Consider the following 19,941-nt stretch of genomic DNA (forward strand, 5'->3'; position numbering starts at 1 on the left):
CGCCACCACGCCCAGCTAATTTTTTTTTTTTTTTTGTATTTTTAGTAGAGATGAGGCCTCACTGTGTTAGCCAGGATGGTCTAGATCTCCCGACCTCGTGATCCGCCTGCTTCAGCCTCCGAAAATGCTGGGATTATAGGCGTGAGCCACCGCGCCCGGCCAAAATTGGGTTACTTTTACCAGTTTGTTTTTACTCACCACCACTGCACAGAGATTGTATTTAGGATATTTCCGGAAAATTGGGCAAATATAAGGAGTGAGGTCCAAATTAGTGAGTGGGTAATGAATATCCGTTCTCAGCTTCCTTTTCGTTGTACGCTGAATGTCAAACCTGCAGGGATAATGTGTAAAATACAAAGTAAGCTTGTGAACCACTCATTTGTCTACATGACAAATTCCAAGTATCTTAAAAGTAATTTCTTGGCTGGGCACAGTGGCTCATGCCTGTAATCCCACAACGTTGGGAGGCCAAGGCGGGCATATCCCTTGAGCCTAGGAGTTCTATTGAGATCAGCCTGAGTAACAAGGCAAAACCCTGTCTCTACATAGAATTCTCACCTGTAGTCCCAGCTACTCAGGAGGCTAAGGTAGGAGGATCACCTGAGCATAGGGAGGCTGAGGGAGTCATGATCGAGCCACTGCACTCCGGCCTGGGTGACGGAGTGACACCCTATCTCTAAAAAAAAGTAATATCTGGCCTGGTGTGGTGGCTCACGCCTGTAATCTTAGCACTTTGGGAGGCTGAAGTGGGTGGATCACTTGAGGTCAGGAGTTAGAACCAGTCTGGCCAACATGGTGAAACCTCGTCTCTACTGAAAATGCGAAAAAATTAGCCGGGCATGATGGTGGATGCCTGTAATCCCAGGTACTCAGGAGGCTGAGGTCGGAGAATCACTTGAACCTGGGAGGTGGAGGTTATAGTGAGCTGAGATCACACCACTGCACTCCAGCCTGGGCGACAGAGCGAGACTCCATCTCAAAAAAAAAAAAAAGTAATTTCTTGGAAAGATTATTTGGTACAGACTTATAAATTACTTTTCTCTTATCTATTTAAATACCACATCCACAAACCTCACCAAAATGAGACTGGAAGTTGAATCAGGGAGTGAGATAGTAAAGATTCAAGCTAAACTTGAATCTAGTAGGGCAAAAAGAAAGGGATAACCAAGGCTCTCAGCATTGGGGGAAGTGGAAACCACATTGATAATTCCTGAGGCTTTTGCTCCAACTGAACCTGTTTAGTTTAACCACACTGGCTCAGCTTTTCCTTATCTTGATTTCGGCACAGGTAGTCTTGGCAATGTCGTTTTCAAGCTCTGAGGTTTTTTTTAACGTTTTAATATAATGTTTTAATAAGAACATTTTGTGAAAATCTTTCACATTCTGTATTGTTACATAGATCCTAAGTTTGTAAATCTAGGCTCACATCAGTTACTCAGAAGCTTTAAAAAAAAAAATTATGTTCATTTTGGAAAAATGGCTGATGTAGGTCTGAGGCTGGGAAATTACTGAGACTGAGACATTCTTGTGCCAGAAAGCAAAATACCCTGTTTTCAAAAAACTAAGGGAATGCCATGTGATCCAGCAATTCTATACCTGGGTATCACCCCAAGAGAAATGAAGACTTAGGCCCACATAACAAGCTATCTGCTAGTGTTTGTAGAAGCTGTATTCCTAACTACTCAAAACTGTAAACAACCCAAACGTCCATCAACGGGTGGAGACGTGCAACTGTGGTACACTCACAAAAAGGAATAGCACACAGCAGTAAAAAAGGGACCACTAATGCATGCAACAACACGTATTTCAAAAGAATCATGCTAAGTGAAAGAAAAACTAAAAGCTACATACAGTATGACATAGCACATTCTGAAAAACACAAAATTATAAGGTTGGGAATCAGATGAGCCATTTCTATAGGCTTAGGGTCGGGAAGGAGAGTGATTAGTTAGGAGCATGAGAGAACTTTTTGAGGTGATGGAAATGGTTTATATGTTGGTTGTAATGGCGACACGACTGCATGCATTTGTCAGAATTCACAGAACTGTGCACTAAAAATGATACTTTTTTTTGTAAGCATACCCTAATAAACTCATGGGACCCCAGGAGCTAACTTGAAGGGGCTCCCACTGGCCAATTTTGAACAGTTTGAACACCGAAAGCAATGATGAGAGACGTCTAGTTTTCAGTTCTACACATAAGGACACTTGGAAGTCACCGTTCTGTCCTAACAAGTTAAAAGCTAAACAAAACTTTTGGTTATTTTCCTTCAGGAAGGAAAGAAGTAACCGAAAGGAAAATAAACAGCTCTTCGTAGAGCTGAAAGAGCGGTGAGGTCACAGGACAAACCACTGCCCCCAAAATTGGAAACACAGACCAGCAAACACAGAGAATCACAAACTTACCAGAGCCAACACTGCCGAGCAGAAACCTCTGAGGGAACAGGTCTGCGTAGGAAAACCTGGACTGTAATTGACTAATTTGCTAGAGGCTCAGTGAAGAGTCTGAGAGTTAAAAACTCCAAAGAATCCAGTCACGGGGGGCCCCTACTTCGTGAGTTTTCCCTCCAGGAGCCCAACCACACTCGCACGGTAAGTATTAGAGACAACTCTCCTCATGCTTCTGGCAGGAGGAAGAAGGGAAAGGAACCATTCTGGAATACACTGGCGCACCCGGCTCTTCACGCCTGCCCACAGGAGAAACTGATCAACCAGAGCCTAACCTGCTGGGGTTTTATCAGAGCTTAACTGACCTGGGGGGAGGAAAACACCTAACTCCAGCCCACGCATAACCATCCTGTTCCACCGAAGCAGGTGTGAAGGGACTGAGGATCACTTGTGAAGTTCGTAGTCTGGAGGCTTAAGTTCATTAAAAGACCGAGACCCACTCATAGGATTATACAGCGCTTCCCCTGCCCCTCCGCCTTACCACCACATCATCAAGGTCTGTTTACGTCAGTTTCTCTTACCCAGTTCACCATATCTGGCTATCAGGAAAAAATTACAAGGCACACTAAAAGGCGAAAAACACAGTTTGAAGAGACAGTTAAGTATCAGAACCAGATAGGGCAGGGGTGTGGGAATTACCAGACTGAGAATTTAAAACTGATGAACATACTAAGGGTTCTAATGAATGAAGTAGACAGCATGCAAGAACAGATGGTCAATGTAAGCAGAGACCTGGAAATCCAAAGAATGAACTGAAAGAAATGCTAGAGGTATCCTTGTTAGTATAGTGGTTAGTTTTTGTTTTTTTAACTGCTAGAGGAAAAAAAACACTAACACGTGAAGAAAGCCTCTGATGGGCTTATTAGTAGACTGCACACAGCTGAAGAAAGAATCTCTGAGCTTGAGGAACCTCAGTAGAAATCTTTAAAACTGAAAAGAAGAAAGAAAAAGACTGGCTGGGCACGGTGGCTCACGCTTGTATCCCAGCACTTTGGGAGGCCATGGCGGAAGAATCGCCTGAGCCCAGGAGTTCCAGACCAGCCTGGGCAACAAAGTAAGAGCCCCTGACCCCGTCCCTGGATCTCTACTAAAAAAAAAAAAAAAGAAAGAAAGAAAATAGACTTAAAAAAAAAAAAAGCACAACAATATCCAAGAACTGTGGGACAACTACGAAGATGTAACATCTGTATAATGGAAATACCAAAAGGAAAAGAAAGAGAAAAGAACAGAAAAAATATTTGAAACAGTAATGACTGAGAATTTTCCCAGATTAATGCCATACACCAAACCACAGATTCAGGAAGCTCAGAGAACACCAAGAAAGATAAATACCAGAAAAATGACACCTAGGCATTTCATTTTCAAACTGCAGAATATCAAAGATAAGGAAAAAAATCCCAAAAGAAGCCAGATTGGGGGCAGAAAGCACACCTATAGAGGAGCAGACATAAGAATTACATCTAACTTCTCAGAAACCATGCAAACAAGAAGAAAGTGGAATAAAATAGTGAAAGTGTTAAAAGGGAGGAAAACCACCAACCTAGAGTTCTGTACCCTGTAACATTAACCTTCAAATGTGAAGGGAAATAAAGACGTCATTGGACAAAGAAACATTAAGGGAATTTTTTGCCAGTAGACCTGCCTTGCAAGAAATGTTAAAAGAGGCTGGGCATGGTGGCTCATGCCTGTAATCACAGCTACTCTGGGAAGCCAAGGCGGGTGGATCACTTGAGGTAGGGAGTTCAAAACCACCTGGCAACATGGTGAAACCCTGTCTCTAACAAAAATACAAAATTAGCCTGGCATGGTGGTGCAGGTCTGTAATCTCAGCTACTCGGGAGGCTGAGGCAGGAGAATCGCTTGAACCCGTGAGGCAGAGGTTGCAGTGAGCCGAGATCATGCCACTGCCTTCCAGGCTGGGCAACAAAGTAAGACTCCATCTCAAAAAAAAAAAAATGTTAAAAGAAATCCTTTACAGAGAAGGAAAATGATATAGGTCAAACACTTGGATCGACATAAAGAGCACTGAAGAAGGAATAAGTGAGGGTAAAATAAAAACTTTTTTCTTATTATTAATTGATCTAACATAACAGTTTATTCAAAACAATAATAGAGACAATATATTCAATTATGTATGCTTATGTATATATCATATATATTCTTGTGTATCTTTATATATAAGTGAAATGAATGACAGCAGTGATACAAGGAAAGCAGTATGGTGTTATTTGAAAGTGGACATGGATTAGTCGTAAATGTATATTGCAAACTCTTTTTTTTTGAGACGGAGTCTCGCTCTGTCGCCCAGGCTGGAGTGCAGTGGCCGGATCTCAGCTCACTGCAAGCTCCGCCTCCTGGGTTCACGCCATTCTCCTGCCTCAGCCTCCCGAGTAGCTGGGACTACAGGCGCCCGCCACCTCGCCCGGCTAGTTTTTTTTGTATTTTTTAGTAGAGATGGGGTTTCACCATGTTAGCCAGGATGGTCTCGATCTCCTGACCTCGTGATCCACCTGTCTCGGCCTCCCAAAGTGCTGGGATTACAGGCTTGAGCCACCGCGCCCGGCCGTATATTGCAAACTCTAAGGCAACCACTAAAAAATGTTTTAAGAAGTATAGCTTATATGGTAATAAAGGAGAGAAAATGGAGTCATATAAGATGCTCAATTAAAACCACAAAAAGCAGGAAAAGAGTGGTAGATAAAAACAGGAACACAAAGAACAAGGGCAACAAATAGAAGGCAGTAACAAGTACAACAGATATTTAACCCAACAGCATCAACGATCACTTTGAATGTCAGTGGTCTATATACATTAATTAAAACACAGATTGTCACAGTGAATCAAAAACAAAATTCAACTATATACTGTGTACAAGAAACATACTTGAAATATAAAGACACATAGAGACTAAAGTAAACAGATGGAGGAAAACAAACCATCCTACCACTAAGAAAGTGGAAGTAGCTATATTAACTTCAGACAGAGCAGTCTTCAAAACAAAGAAAGTGATTGAGGATAAAAAGGGCCATATATAATGATAAAGGGATCCATTTTTCAAGAAGACATAGAAATTCTTAACATATATGCACTTAACAACAAAGGATCAAAATACATGAGGAAAAACTGGCTGGGCACCGTGGCTCATGTCTGTAATCCCAGCACGTTGGGATGCTGAGGTGGGCGGGCCACTTGAGGTCAGGAGTTTGAGCCCAGCCTGGCCAACATGGCTAAACCCTGTCTCTACTAAAAATACAAAAACTAGGCAGATGTGGTGGCACGCATCTGTAATCCCAGCTACTCGGGAGGCTGGGACATGAGAATTGCTTAAACCCAGGAGGCAGAGTTTGCAGTGAGCCGAGACTGCACCACTGCACTCCAGCCTGGGCAACAGAGCGAAACTCTGTCTCACAAACACACACACACACGCGCGCACACACACACACACACAAAGGAAAAACTGATAGAACTGCAAGGAGAAATAGATAAATCCAAACTTTTATAGTTGGAGATATTAACACACCTCTGTCAGAAATGGACAGATCCAGGCCGGGCGCTGTGGCTCATGCCTGTAATCCCAGCACTTTGGGAGGCCAAGGCGGGCGGATCACAAGGTCAGGAGATCAAGACCATCCTAGCTACGCGGGGAATCCCTGTCTCTACTAAAAATACAAAAAATTAGCCGGGCGAGGTGGCGGGCACCTGCAGTTCCAGCTACTCAGGAGGCTGAGGCAGGAGAATGGTGTGAACCCGGGAGGCGGAGCTTGCAGTGAGCCGAGACCGTGTCACTGCACTCCAGCCTGGGTGACAGAGCAAGACTCCGTCTCAAAAAAAAAATTTTAAATAAAAAAAATCACAATACCATTCACATTAGCACCCTCAAAAATGAAATACTTAGTTATAAAATTAACAAAATATGTACAAGACCTATAGAAGGAAAACTAGAAAATTCTCATGAAAGAAATCCGAGAAGAACCTAAATAAACAGAGAGATATATTCTATATTCATGGATAAGAAGCTTCAATATTGTCAAGATGTCAGTTCTTCCCAATTTGATCTGTAAATACAATGTAATCCCAATCAAAATCCCAATAACTTATTTTGTGGATATTGACAAAATGATTCTAAAGTTTATGGGATGAGGTAAAAGATCCAGAGTAGCCAAAACTATACTGAAGGAAAACATAATTGGACTGACATTACCAAACTTCAAAACGTATTTTAAAACCAGAATAATCAAGACAGTGTGGTATTGCTGAAAAAAAAAAAATTAGAAAAAGAATGGTATAGACAAGAGAGCTGAGAAATGGACCCACAAAGATATGATCAACTGATCATTGACAAAGGAACAAAGGTAATACAATGGAGAAAAGATAACCTTTTTCAACAAATGGTGCTGGGACAACTGGATATCTACATGAAAAAAAAAAAAAAAGAAGAAGAATCCATACACAAACCTTACACCCTTCACAAAAATTAACTCAAAATGGATCACAGACCAAAACGTAAAACAGAAAGCTACAAAACTCCTGGAAGATAACACTGGAGAAGATCTAGATAATCTTGTGTTTGGCAATGACTTTTTAGCTACAACACCAAAGGCCTCCTTTACAAAAGAATTGATAAGCTGGACTCCATTAAAGTCAAAATTTTCTGCTCTACAAAACTGTCAAGACAATAAAAAACAAGCCATGGACTAAAAAAAACAAAACAACAACAACAAAAAAGAAAACAAAAAAACACATCTGGTAAAGAACTGCTATTGAAAATATACAAGAAATTTGGCTAGGCACAGTGGCTCATGCCTATAATCCAAGCACTTTGGGAGACTGAGGTGGGCAGATCATTCAGATCACCTGAGCTCAGGAGTTTGAGACCTGCCTGAGCAACATGGTGAAAACCTGTCTCTACCAAAAAAAGTAAGAATTAGCCAGACATGCTGGCAGGTGCCTGTAGTCCCAGCTAATCTGGAGGCTGAGGCAGGAGAATGGCTTGAACCAGAGAAGCGGAGACTGCAAGAACGAGATCCCCTCAGTCTAATGTGACATGAAGACAAAGGAAGAGGAAGGAAGAGGAAGGAAAAGAGGAGGAAAGGAAGGAAAAGGAAAGGAAACAAGTCGAAACTCTTTCGGCTGGCCAGAAACAGTGGTCACGAACTGGGGCAGAAGTGAAGGATCGCGAGGTCAAAGGTCAGCAACAGGTAAAACCATCAGATTATAATTGCTCCAGATCGAGGAGAAGCTAAAGGAGAATAGCTTGAACTTCGGGAGGTGGAGGTTGCAGTGAGCCGAGATCCACATCACTGCCTCAGCTGGCAACAAGGTGGGGCTCCATCTCAAAAGAAGAAGAAAGAAGGAAGGAAGGAAGGAAGGAGGAAGGAAGGAAGGAGGAAGGAAGGGGAGGAAGGAAGGGAAGGGAAGGAAGGAAGGAAGGAAAAGAAACCGAAACCAACAACGATTTTAAAATACACAGGGCCTTGACGGTTAAATCACTGGAGGTATCTTACCAGGGACTGTGGGGCAGGAATGGGTGCAAAAGATTCCTGGTTCTGTTTGGGTGATGAAGTTCCGAAACAGTGATGATTGTTGCACAACATTGCTTGTGAATAATGAATGCCAATGAATTGTATGATTAGAATTGCTAAAATGGCAAAGTTTTATGTTATGCTGTATGTATTTTATCACAATTTAAAAACAATAATGTAATATACCAAATATCATTGAACTGTATACTCTAAATGGGCCAATTATTGGCGTGTGAATTACATCTCTAGAAAGCTGTTCGAAAATACGTGCCCACAAAATGTAAAAATCCATACCTTTTAAGGTGAAAAATAATTATTTTGGGTGCCTTGGAAATACCAGCCCTCACGGCAGTTTCTTGCTTGGTTTCACAAAAGGAGCAGTGAATTTGGTTGTTCCAGGTCAGTGTGTCTTGTTGAAAAAAACACTGGAGACAGTCCTGTTCAGGAAAAAAAGGATTTGGTGACCAAATTGGATCAACTGCGACCTGCACTCTCTGTTTCTATTGGAACTTTGCAAATGCCGAGGAAATGTAATTCTCAGTGCTTTTCTCAAAGTCAACAAGTCCAGAAGATAACGGTCTCACTAGTTGCAGCCAGATACCTGTAAAATCCACCTAGAAGGTGTTTCTTTCTTGTTACTGAGATGGATTTGACTGCCTACCTCACTTATAATCTATAAATCAGTTTTTTGGGTTTTTTGTTTTCTTTTTTTTTGAGATGGAGTCTCGCTCTGTTGCACAGGCTGGACTACAGTGGCATCGACTCACTGCAACCTCCACCTCACAGTTCAAGTGATTCTCCTGCCTCAGCTTCCTAAGGAGCTGGGACTACAGGCGCACACCACCAAGCCCAGCTAATCTTTGTATTTTTAGTAGAAAGGGGGTGATCTGCCTACCTCGGCCTCCGAAAGTGCTGGGATTACAGGCGTGAGCCACCACACCCAGCCTATAAATCGGCATTTTAACTTTTCTGTTTTTTCCTGAATAATAGTGATTTTGCAATTTTTATTTATTTGTTATTTTATTTATTTATTTATTTTTTCGAGAGGGAGTCTCGCTCTGTTGCCAGGCTGGAGTGCAGTGGCACGATCTTGGCTCACTGCAACCTCCGCCTCCTGGGTTCAAGCGATTCTCCTGCCTCAGCCTCCAAGTAGCCAGGACTACAGGCGCATGCCACCATGCCCAGCTAATTTCTGTATTTTTAGTAGAGATGGGGTTTCACCATGTTGGCCAGGATGGTCTCGATCTCTTGACCTCGTGATCTGCCTGCCTTGGCCTCTCAAAGTGCTGGGATTACAGGCTTGAGCCTGTAATGGCTCAAGCAACTTTGCAATTTTCACCAGTGAAATCAGGCAGCTGCTTTATGCTATTCATCTCATTGCTAAAATGATCTGGTGACAAAAATGACTTTCAGGGTTTGGGGGTGGCCTATGATAAAGATAGCAGAACAGGGAAAAATTAGACCCCATATCCATAGGAGAGATCCTCAATGTGGCCAGGTCCTTGGTTCTGCAAACCACTAACTGGAAGAAGAAGATGAGCACAGATTTTGTTTGCAGAGGACCCACTGGCACCTTACTTGGGTGTTTGGAATTTCTTTCCAACAATCTAGCAGTTTGAGCTGAGAAACAAAGCCCAGTGCTGAATAAGTAATAGGATTCTATTCTCCAATTCTGGTAGGTAAAACTTTTAGCAATAAAATGTGCTTTCATAATATAGGAAGAAAAAAATATAAATTTATATAATTCTGCAAGAAAACTTATTGCTGTCCGCCCCTTGTTTGCCCCTTATTGCTGGCTGCCTTCTACTGCCACTCACCCCATGCCCACATCCCCAGTTACAGATTAACTTTTGGCATTGTGGCGAAGAAAATTTGAGAGGTAAACCAAGGCACTAGATTCCATTCTGTCTTTCCAAAACATTTCACAGCTTTAGTCCAAAATATAAGAGTGCGAGACTGAGAGTCTAGAATGTTTTATATCTAGTTCCAAGTCTGGGCCTTACAGACCTCTGGGGTAAGGGAGGGTCACAAATTTTTGCTAGAAATTACAAATTTCTTTTATGCACAAATCTATCTCAATAGACTGAATAAACCCCACTATATTTCCAATTTTACAATCAGGCTATTTCATTGAGTACATTTAAAAATATGATTGAATTCCTAGTAACTTTTGACCAGTATGTCCCTAAAAAAAAAATTCTGTCATCATGGACTTCCTCTTTTATTTATTTATTTAACTTATTTGAGATGGAGACTCATTCTGTCGCCCAGGCTAGAGTGCAGTGGTGCGATCTTGGCTCACTACAACCTCCGCCTCCCGGCTTCAAGCGATTCTCATGGCTCAGTCTCCCAAGTAGCTGGGATTACAGGTGCCCACCATCATGCCCAACTAATTTTTGTATTTTTAGTAGAGACAGGGTTTCACCATGTTGGCCAGGCTGGTCTTGAACTCCTGACCTCAGGTGATCCACCTGCCTCGGCCAAAAGTGCTGGGATTACAGGCATGAGCCACTCGCCCAGCCTATTTCTTTTAAAATTAAAGTTATAAAGCTGCCTCTCATACTAAACAAATGTAGGAAATAGCCCTGAGAAAATCCAGGCTGAGAGTATAGCAAGACAAAGTGTCCAGGAATACCGCATTCCTACCTGAAGGGAGCATTCATATTCGGATGGAATGGGGAGTGAGAGGACAGTGAAGACTTCGTTCTTGTAGGTGCATTTCTCACACTTTAAACACACGATGCTATAATTGAGCTGCCCTTCAAACAGCTGGGTGATGACGGATGTCTCAGTGGTAATCCATTTCCTGCAGCATCTCTGAGCAGGACCTTTCTCGTGTGATCTTCTCCGGGGGTAGTGGTACTGAATCAAGGAGCAAATTTAACCCAGATTAATTACTGGTTATTTAAAAAAGACTGTGGCAACATGGTGAGATCCCATCTCTACAAAGAAAAAAAAAAATGAGCTAGGCGTGGTAGCACACATCTATGGTGCCAGCTGCTTAGGAGGCTGAGGTTGGAGGATCAGTTGAGCCCAGGAGTTCGAGGCTGCAGTGAGCCGTGTTAGCACTACTGCACTCCAGCCTGGGTGACAGAGTGAGACCATGTTTCAAAAAAAATAAAGTTTTCAATGACATGACTGCTTTTTTTCCTATCAGAATGATACATTGCTACCAGAAACCACTTAGTTTTGGATTCAGACAATAGAGTAAGATATCCTTGAAAGTATATATATCATGTGTGATTTCTGATAATTCAGATATTTTCCCTTTAGGTGAAACAGAGGAGTGATGACACCCTAACTCTGGTAAAACATATACCCATGGCCCCATAAGTTACCAGCCTTGGGAGCTAGTTTTTCCTGGGAAGGGGGTAAGTAAGCTAAATTAGCATTAGGTCACTCAAGCAGATCTAAAGGTAAAATATTAAGAAATCCAATCTTTCCTGTCTCCAGTCCCTTCAGGTTAAATTCTGTAGCCTTTTCTCCTTTAACTTCTAGAAAACACTTTTTTAAAAGAGCAAATCTTGGCCAGGCATGGTGGCTCACGTCTGTAATCGTGGTGCTTTGGGAGGCTGAGTCGGGAGGATCACGTGAGACAAGGAGTTTGAGATCAGATTGGGCAACATAGCAAAATCCTGTCTCTACAGGGTTAATTTTTTAAAAAAAAGATAAGAGAGCAAATCTGAAATTCCTAAGGCAGCCTGGCAGAACTAGCCTTGTGGCCTGGTTTGGATCTAACTCATACTCAGCAACAGCGTTTCTGGGGCACACCCTGAGTTTTCAGTGATTGAAGAGTCTCAGTAGAATATACATTTTGAAGATGCGTTAGCTCCACAGCTGGCTCTAATTTGGGGCTGTGCTCACCATTCCACTTCTGCTTGCTCATTTCGTCACACTCTGCTGCCAAAGTCTTCCACCCTGACAGTAACTTCATTCCCCTAATTCCTAGTTTGATCTTGGGAAACAGAATGCTATTTGTTTCAGATTGGCTGTAGAAGAGGACATGAGGGATTTTTACTGCCCACTCGCCTCTTCTCTTTAAAAAGTGCTGCCATGAATACGTTTTTTTTTCTCTCTTTTCATTGTTGGTTTTTTTTTCGTTGTTGTTTTGAGACGGAGTCTCACTCCGTCACCCAGGCTGGAGTGCAGTGGCGGGATCTCAGCTCACTGCAACCTCCACCTTCTGAGTTTAAGCAATTCTCCTGCCTCAGCCTCCCGAGTAGCTGGGACTACAGGCGCCCGCCAACATGCCTGGCTAATTTTTGTATTTTTAGTAGAGATGGGGTTTCACCATGTTAGCCAGGATGGTCTCGAACTCCTGACCTCAAGTGATCCACCCGCCTCGGCCTCCCAAAATGCTGGGATTACAGGTGTCAACCACAGCACCCGGCCATGAATTTTTTTTATTACTCTAAATGAAAAACGGAACTGAGGCCTGCCAATGAGAACAATTAATAGCTATAGTTTGCAATCTCGATGCTAACCATTCCCTGGGTATTAGAGGTGCAGTGAGGTAACATTAGTGGAAGGACATTGCATAAAGTCAAGGACACATTTTCAGAGAATGTGGGTCTCAGACCAAGACTAAGGGCAGTGAGTTTTGTAAATAAAGGCAAAACCTCTAGAGTAACTGATGACTTCATGTTTAATGAAACGTATGTCGTAATTCGGTGATGAACTCAGGTTAGGCGTGTTTGGTACGAGGATGAAACTTTGTAGTGCGTAGATCTGTTGCTTAATCTAATATCAAGCTTAATATTTTCATGGATTTGTAGGTCCCAAGAAAATGTAAGCTATAAAATTCTATATTTCTCGTGAGGAATATATTTTGCACTTTTAAAAACTAGTCCATGCAGCCTTTATTTCCAAAGAAAAGTAGACTAGTGTTTCCCATGCCTGGCTGACCACTGGAAATGCCAAGTAAGCTTTCCCCAAAGACGTTCTAATTCATTACCCTTGGAGTATGTGCCTTAACATCTGTGCTGTAAAATCTTCCCAGGTGATTCTGATGACAAGTAAGTTTGGTAAATACAGCTACACATTGAAATACTAACTTGGATGTTCTCCATAGGACACCTAGCACAGTGCTTGGCACAAAGTAGACAATATTAACTGAACAAGCAAAAGAAGGAAAAATGGAAGTTGCTGATAAAGGTGCAGAACTATCCTATTTCAAGGTCATTAATTCTACTTACCTTTTTTAGAGCTTCATGAAGTTCATTTAGGACATAAATCAAGAATTCCTGAGCATCTTGTTGCGTCTTTTTCGTAAATGCTGGGTAGAGGTTGCCAAGAGCTGACCGGAATATTTCCGGTGAGACACAGTCTGAGTCTCCCAGCCACATGTCTGTCATCAGGTAGGCAAAAGCAGTGGCAACCTCACTGCAATCGCTTGGAAGAAGAAAGGGATATGTTTCTGGCTGATTTAATGAAAAGAAGGCACCTCATCACCCAAGCCTGGGAAATTAGTCTCAAAATGGAAGAGCGTGGTGTCTCATGCCTGTAACCCCAGCACTTTGGGAGGCCAATGCAGGAGGATCGCTTGAGCCCCCGGAAGGTCGAGGCTGCGGTGAGCTGTGATCATACCACTACTTCACCCCAGTCTGGGTGACAGAACAAGACTCTGTCTAAAAGAAAAAAAAAGGAGGCCAGGCTCAGAGGCTCATGCCTGTAATTCCAGCACTTTGCGGGGCTGAGGTGGTGGGTTGGGAGAGGTGGATCACTTGAGGTCAGGAGTTTGAGACCAGCCTGTCCAACATGGTGAAACCCCCTCTCTACTAAAAATACAAAAAAATACAAAAAAATTCAAAAAAAATTAGACAGGCATGGTGGTGCGTGCCTGTAATCCCAGCTACTCAGGAGGCTGAGGCAGGAGAGTCACTTGAACCTGAGGAGCAGAGGTGGCAGGGAGCCAAGATCGTGCCACTGCACTCCAGCCTGGGCAACAGAACGAGACCCTGTCTCAACAACAACAAAAATTTTAAAAATAAAAATAAAAAAAAGGAGCTGCATTCATTTCTTGGTTGCCCTTCCCACTTTTACTTACTCTAGCATGTTATCTGGGAAGCTACAACCTCTACTGACTTGCTTGTTTAATCCCTTAATAGGGATTCCAGAGTTCCTTCTCTAACCTCACCTGTGGGGAAGTGGGGGTGGGAGCTGGGCTGCAGGGAATGCAAATGGGCTTACTTTTGAAGAGCAGTGATATACTTCCCGGAGAGGAAGTATTCCACCAGCGGCGAGATGCTGCAGAGACACTGTAAGATGGCATTCATGTAGCACGTGTTGCCCAAGTTCCGCAAGCCAGTGACGCCCTGAGAACAGGGCTGGCTCCCATCAGCCTCCTTAACTGGAAGGGTATCATAGTAATCTGTGCACTCTGCACTGTGTTGGTGCCACATGGAAAGAAAGGGTTTTGAGAGAACAAAATAAGTACAAATGACAATAAGCCTCTCAATATTGTGAAACAAAGAAGAGTTCTTAATAAGACTTCCTCCAAATGCATTCCCCACCAAGGACAGGAAGTATGGGAACTTGGAGTCTAAAATTACAGCATGGCAGAGCATAGTGGCTCACACCTGTAATCCCAGCCCTTTGGGAGGCCGAGGTGGGAGGACTGCCTGAGGCCAGGAGTTTGAGACCAGCCAGGGTAACATAGTGAGATCTTGTCTCTATTACATAAATTAAATTAAATTAAAAACAAAATTACATTACTTAGAACAGAACTGTGAACAAGTGCCTGAAGCCAAATAAGACAGATAGAAATTTCTTTCTAAAACCAAAGCAAGACAACCGACAACTTGCTGGACAAGTAATTAAATTATTATTATTATTATTATTATTAAAAGTTAATAAAACAATAGCTATCAGGTAGTGAGCCTGGCACTATTTAAGTACTTAACATGCATTTTCCCATTAAATCTCTCAACAATTGTGTAAGGCAGGAACAATTATTTTTACATCCCATTTTACAGATGAGATGTCAGGTTTGAAGTGATTTAGTCATTTACTCACGGGGTGTGTGGTGGTATGTAGAGAAAAGGAATACCTGCCTATCATCTGTTTGCCTCCCTCCCTCTCTCCCAATATATCTATCCATTAAGATATTTGGATTTATATATATTAAGATTGCCTATATATATGTGATTTATATATGTGTATATTTGTGTATATATGTATATATAGCATATATATTTAAAGCATAACATATACACATATTAAGAGCATGCATATAGATATCTTAAGAGCACACATATATGTATATATGTATATAGCTATATACATATAAATACACACACACATATATACATGGAAAGGAGAAAGCGCACAGACTTTGTAAAAAATGGATCTTAGTTTAAATCCCAACTATGCCATTTACTAGTTATAGGATCTGGGATTCTATGTCTGTTTCTTGTCTATAAAATATGAATAATGTCATCTGCCTTATAGGATGGTTGTGAGGATTATGAAGGTATCATGCAAGGTACTTGACACAGGTTCATCAATAAATGACAACTTAAAAAAGTTTTTTAAGTGACTGGTCTAGGATGTCCTTCCCAGTAAGCTACAGGATTAGAGTGTTCATGTGAATTGGCCAGACCTGCCTGCACGGAGAGAACACTGAGGGTTCCGAAGGGCACCTCCTCTCCCTGCACAGAGCTTCCTCTTGTAATTTTTTTTTTTTTTTTTTTTTGAGACGGAGTCTCACTCTGTTGCCCAGGCTGGAGTGCAGTGGCTGGATCTCAGCTCACTGCAAGCTCCGCCTCCCGGGTTCACGCCATTCTCCTGCCTCAGCCTCCCAAGTAGCTGGGACTACAGGCGCCCGCCACCTCGCCCGGCTAGGTTTTTGTATTTTTTAGTAGAGACGGGGTTTCACCGTGTTAGCCAGGATGGTCTCGATCTCCTGGCCTCGTGATCCGCCCGTCTTGGCCTCCCAAAGTGCTGGGATTACAGGCTTGAGCCACCGCACCCAGCCCCTCTTGTAATTTTTTATATCGTGCCAGGCAACCCGGTATCTATGTCCTCTGGGATTTTTCTTTCCATATATTGTATTTAAAGTTGGCCTCCATGAGACAGTGACCTCACCTCTTACATGCTTTTAAGCACAGTTATGCCAGTTTGAAAAGTGTTCACTGTTATAAGAATGGTCATTTTCACTTTTACTCACTGATATCACAGGAGGTCCTAGACTGTCACCCTTTAGGAAGGACATGTATTTATTGCCAAGATATTAGGTACAATCTTCCTTCCTTTCAGGGGACCTCCCATGGGTCACACCTGGGAGAACCCTCTTGAATGTAGCATGTATCCCCTGACTCCTCTGAGCTGGGCTTATCTAGAAAGCTGTAGTAGATCAAGGCTCACAGGACATAGTAGATACCGAAGTCATCTGCAGGGAGAGATCGCTGAGAAGACATTTTAATGGAACCACGTTGGAATTTCACTTCTATTCAGCAGCTACAACTATTCCTTTCAACTTCATTTCTCTGAGCCTGTTAACACTGGCTTTTTGTTTTAAACAACTGATATGCTCCTCTCTCTTCCAGTAGCTGCAAACTGATTTTCACCTGTATCAGGCACCACTCCAACTTGGATTTTCCATACATCATAATCCTTTCCATTCACCTTCAAGATTCTAGCATGTTGCCATGAGACACTGTTACTTGGTTGTCTGAAATGTTTTAAAAAGATTAGGCTTCAGAGAATGAATTACACATATAACCTCCCTTTCTCCATCACTCAGTTTCTCTTGCGTGTGTATATATTATACACACACACACACTTACATGTGCACAAAAGATTTACCACCACTGAGTGAGTGGACACTACAGCAACCCTGCCTGCTTTGGGCACTCATTCCCCCTTACCAGCGACTACACCACACCTAGGAGCCCTGAGGGAATTTCCTCACCCTGGGGAGGGAGGACTTTCACTTCTATTCAGGAGCTACATCTATCTGGACTGAATCCCGGATCAGAAAAAAAAAAAAAAAAAAAAAAAATTGCCATAAAAGAACATTATGGGAACAATTGATGAAATTTGAATATGGATAATATGCAGATGGTTTTTTCTATTAATGTTGAATCTTCTGAATTTGATAAAATTGTACTGCCTTTATGCAAGGGGATGCCCTTGTTCTTAGAAAATACACACTGAAGTTTTTTGGGGGACAGGGGCATGATATATGCAACCTGTTTTCAAATGGTTCAGGAAGAAACAGGAACCCGAGGACGGGAAGGAAGGGGAGTGATAAAGCACATACTATAAAGCCACATGCCAGCAGTTGGTGAATCCAAGTGAAGGCCCACTAACGAGCATTATTCTTGCAACTCTTCTGCAAGTTTAAAAAATTAAAAATAGGCCGGGTGCAGTGGCTCACGCCTGTAATCCCAGCACTTTGGGAGGCCGAGGCGGGCGGATCACGAGGTCAGGAGATCAAGACCATCCTGGCTAACACGGTGAAACCCCGTCTCCACTAAAAAATACAAAAAACTAGCCAGGCGAGGTGGCGGGCGCCTGTAGTCCCAGCTACTCCGGAGGCTGAGGCAGGAAAATGGCGTGAACCCGGGAGGCGGAGCTTGCAGTGAGCCGAGATCGCGCCACTGCACTCCAGCCTGGGAGACAGAGTGAGACTCAGTCTCAAAAAAAAAAAGAAAAAAAAAATTAAAAAGAAAGAATATAGTAGACATATTTTTTGCTAAAATGGATTTCCCTCCAGATACATGACTGGTAAGTCAAAAAAAGCAAGGTATTGAAGAATCCATAGTATGCGCCCCAACTTATGTCCAAATGGTTAAAAAAACCTACATATATTCTCAGGCTACACAAAGATATTAAGAATATTCATTCTTTGACACCTGGATAAGGAATCCTGGCAAGCAGAGGTGTCTTGTCTTGTAGGTATTTGATATTTGTGATGTATTTACAGAGGTATCTCTCGAAGTCACCTCAGTGGTGGTTCTGCAGGACTTAAATCCTGTAAACTTGCTCTGTTTGTCAGTGAGGCTCTCCCAAGTCCTTCACTTTCTCCTAATCAATAGGGTCTTTTAAAAGTTTCATTTTGTGTTTGATGCTGGTAGGTAAAAATAGAATTATTTGTCATTTGTTGGTTGTCTATCTAGGAACCTTTCTAACCTGACTTACTCTTTAATTTTTTAATTTTTATTTAAATAGTGACAGGGTCTCGCTATGTTGCCCAGGCTGGTCTCAAACTCATGGGCTCAAGCAATCCTCCCACCTCACTCTCCCAAAGTGCTAAGATTACACATGTGAGCCACTACGTATGGCCTAACTTGATTTACTTAAGTCTACTTTTTACATAGGTTCTTTGGATTTTCTATAAACACATTCAAGTTGTCTGCAACAAAATCAGTTTAATTTTTTCCTAAGTCTTACTTCTTACCTTCTTTACTAGTGAGGATTGCCAGTAAAATAGTGAAAAAAGTGAATATGGCCGGGCGCGGTGGCTCAAGCCTGTAATCCCAGCACTTTGGGAGGCCGAGACGGGCGGATCACGAGGTCAGGAGATGGAGACCATCCTGGCTAACACGGTGAAACCCCGTCTCTACTAAAAAATACAAAAAACTAGCCGGGCGAGGGGGCGGGCGCCTGTAGTCCCAGCTACTCTGGAGGCTGAGGCAGGAGAATGGCGTGAACCCGGGAGGCGGAGCTTGCAGTGAGCTGAGATCCGGCCACCGCACTCCAGCCTGGGCGACAGAGCCAGACTCAGTCTCAAAAAAAAAAAAAAAAAAAAAAGTGAATATAGTAAACTAGTGAATAGAAGTGGAGATAGCTAATTCCTGAACTCAGAGAGAAAGCTTTGGATAATTCACCATTAAGCATGATGTTTGCAGTCACAGTTTTGAAGAGTTGTAATCATGAATGGATAGATTCATGATTGTGACCAGATTTCTCTGTATTTATTGAGGTAATCATGAGATTTTCTTCCTTATTCTGTTATTGTTGTTCATTATCAATGATGGTCACATATTAAACTAATCTTCTATTCCTCAGGTATATTTTGTTTGTGATGCAGTTATTTTCATGAATTGTTGGGTTCTAGTTGTTAATCTTTTTGTTCAAGGGTTTCGTATCTATGTTCATGAATTAGATTATCTGTGTTAATGTTCTGTGCTATATAACAAACTACTAAACTTAGTTTAAAACCAGACATGGGGCTGGGTGTAGTGGCTCATGCCTGTAATCCCAGCACTTGGGGAGGCCGAGGTAGGAGGATCGCTTGAGTCCAGGAATTCAAGACCACTTTGGGCAACACAGTGAGAATATCCCTCACCCCCACCCCATTCCCCCTCCACCCCACTCCCCACCCTCCCTCTACCAATAAAAATAATAATAATTAGCTGGGCATGGTGGCATATGACTGTAGTTCCAGCTACTCAGGAGGCCAAAATGGAAGGATCACTTGAGCCCAGGAGGTCAAGTTTGCAGCGAGCTGTGATTGTGCCATTGTGCTCCAGCCTGGGTGACAGAGTGAGACCCTGTCTCAAAAAGAACCCCAAAAGCCAGGAGTGGTGGCTCATACTTGCAATCCCAGCACTGTGGGAGGCTGAGGCGGACAGATCACTTGAGGCCAGGAGTTAGAGACCCGCGTGGCCAACATGGCGAAACCCTGTCTCTACTGAAAATACAAAAAGAATAGCTGGGCATGGTGGGGCAGGCCTGTAATCCCAGCTACTCTGGAGGCTGAGGCACGAGAATCCCTTGAACCCGGGAGGCGGAAATCGCAGTGAGTCAAGATCACGCCACTGCCCTCTAGCTTTGAGACAGAACAAGACTCTGTCTCAAAATAAAACAAAACAAAACAAAACAAAAAACACAAAAAGGAAAACCAGATATGGTTTAGCTGAGATCTCATATTGCATTTAGTTGTCATTGTCTCTTTTAGGCTCCTTCAACCTGAAACGGTTCTATGTATTTCCTTGATTTTAATGAACTTGACTTTTGAAGATGAC

At 42.5% G+C, this 19,941-nt stretch overlaps 1 protein-coding gene across 3 annotated transcripts in view; it reads right to left on the minus strand.

Annotated features, from left to right (window-relative positions):
- USP50 (ubiquitin specific peptidase 50) overlaps positions 1-16,860 on the minus strand; it is a 28,739-nt gene extending 11,879 nt beyond the window's left edge. The window contains exons 1-6 of one of the 3 annotated variants that reach the window (XM_031661624.1): positions 16,334-16,860; positions 14,159-14,353; positions 13,165-13,360; positions 10,616-10,831; positions 8,264-8,406; positions 199-331 (exon numbers count right to left, since the gene is read on the minus strand). In XM_031661624.1, the coding sequence (XP_031517484.1) occupies positions 199-331; positions 8,264-8,406; positions 10,616-10,831; positions 13,165-13,360; positions 14,159-14,353; positions 16,334-16,386 (936 nt within the window). In that variant the 5' untranslated portion in view covers positions 16,387-16,860. The remainder of the gene's footprint in view (positions 1-198; positions 332-8,263; positions 8,407-10,615; positions 10,832-13,164; positions 13,361-14,158; positions 14,354-16,333) is intronic. The other 2 variants (XM_031661625.1, XM_031661626.1) reach the window with 2 other exon arrangements.
- Between the last annotated feature and the right edge of the window lie 3,081 nt (positions 16,861-19,941).

Source organism: Papio anubis, unplaced genomic scaffold, assembly GCF_008728515.1.
Source record: "Papio anubis isolate 15944 unplaced genomic scaffold, Panubis1.0 scaffold206, whole genome shotgun sequence".
Lineage (NCBI taxonomy): Eukaryota > Metazoa > Chordata > Mammalia > Primates > Cercopithecidae > Papio > Papio anubis.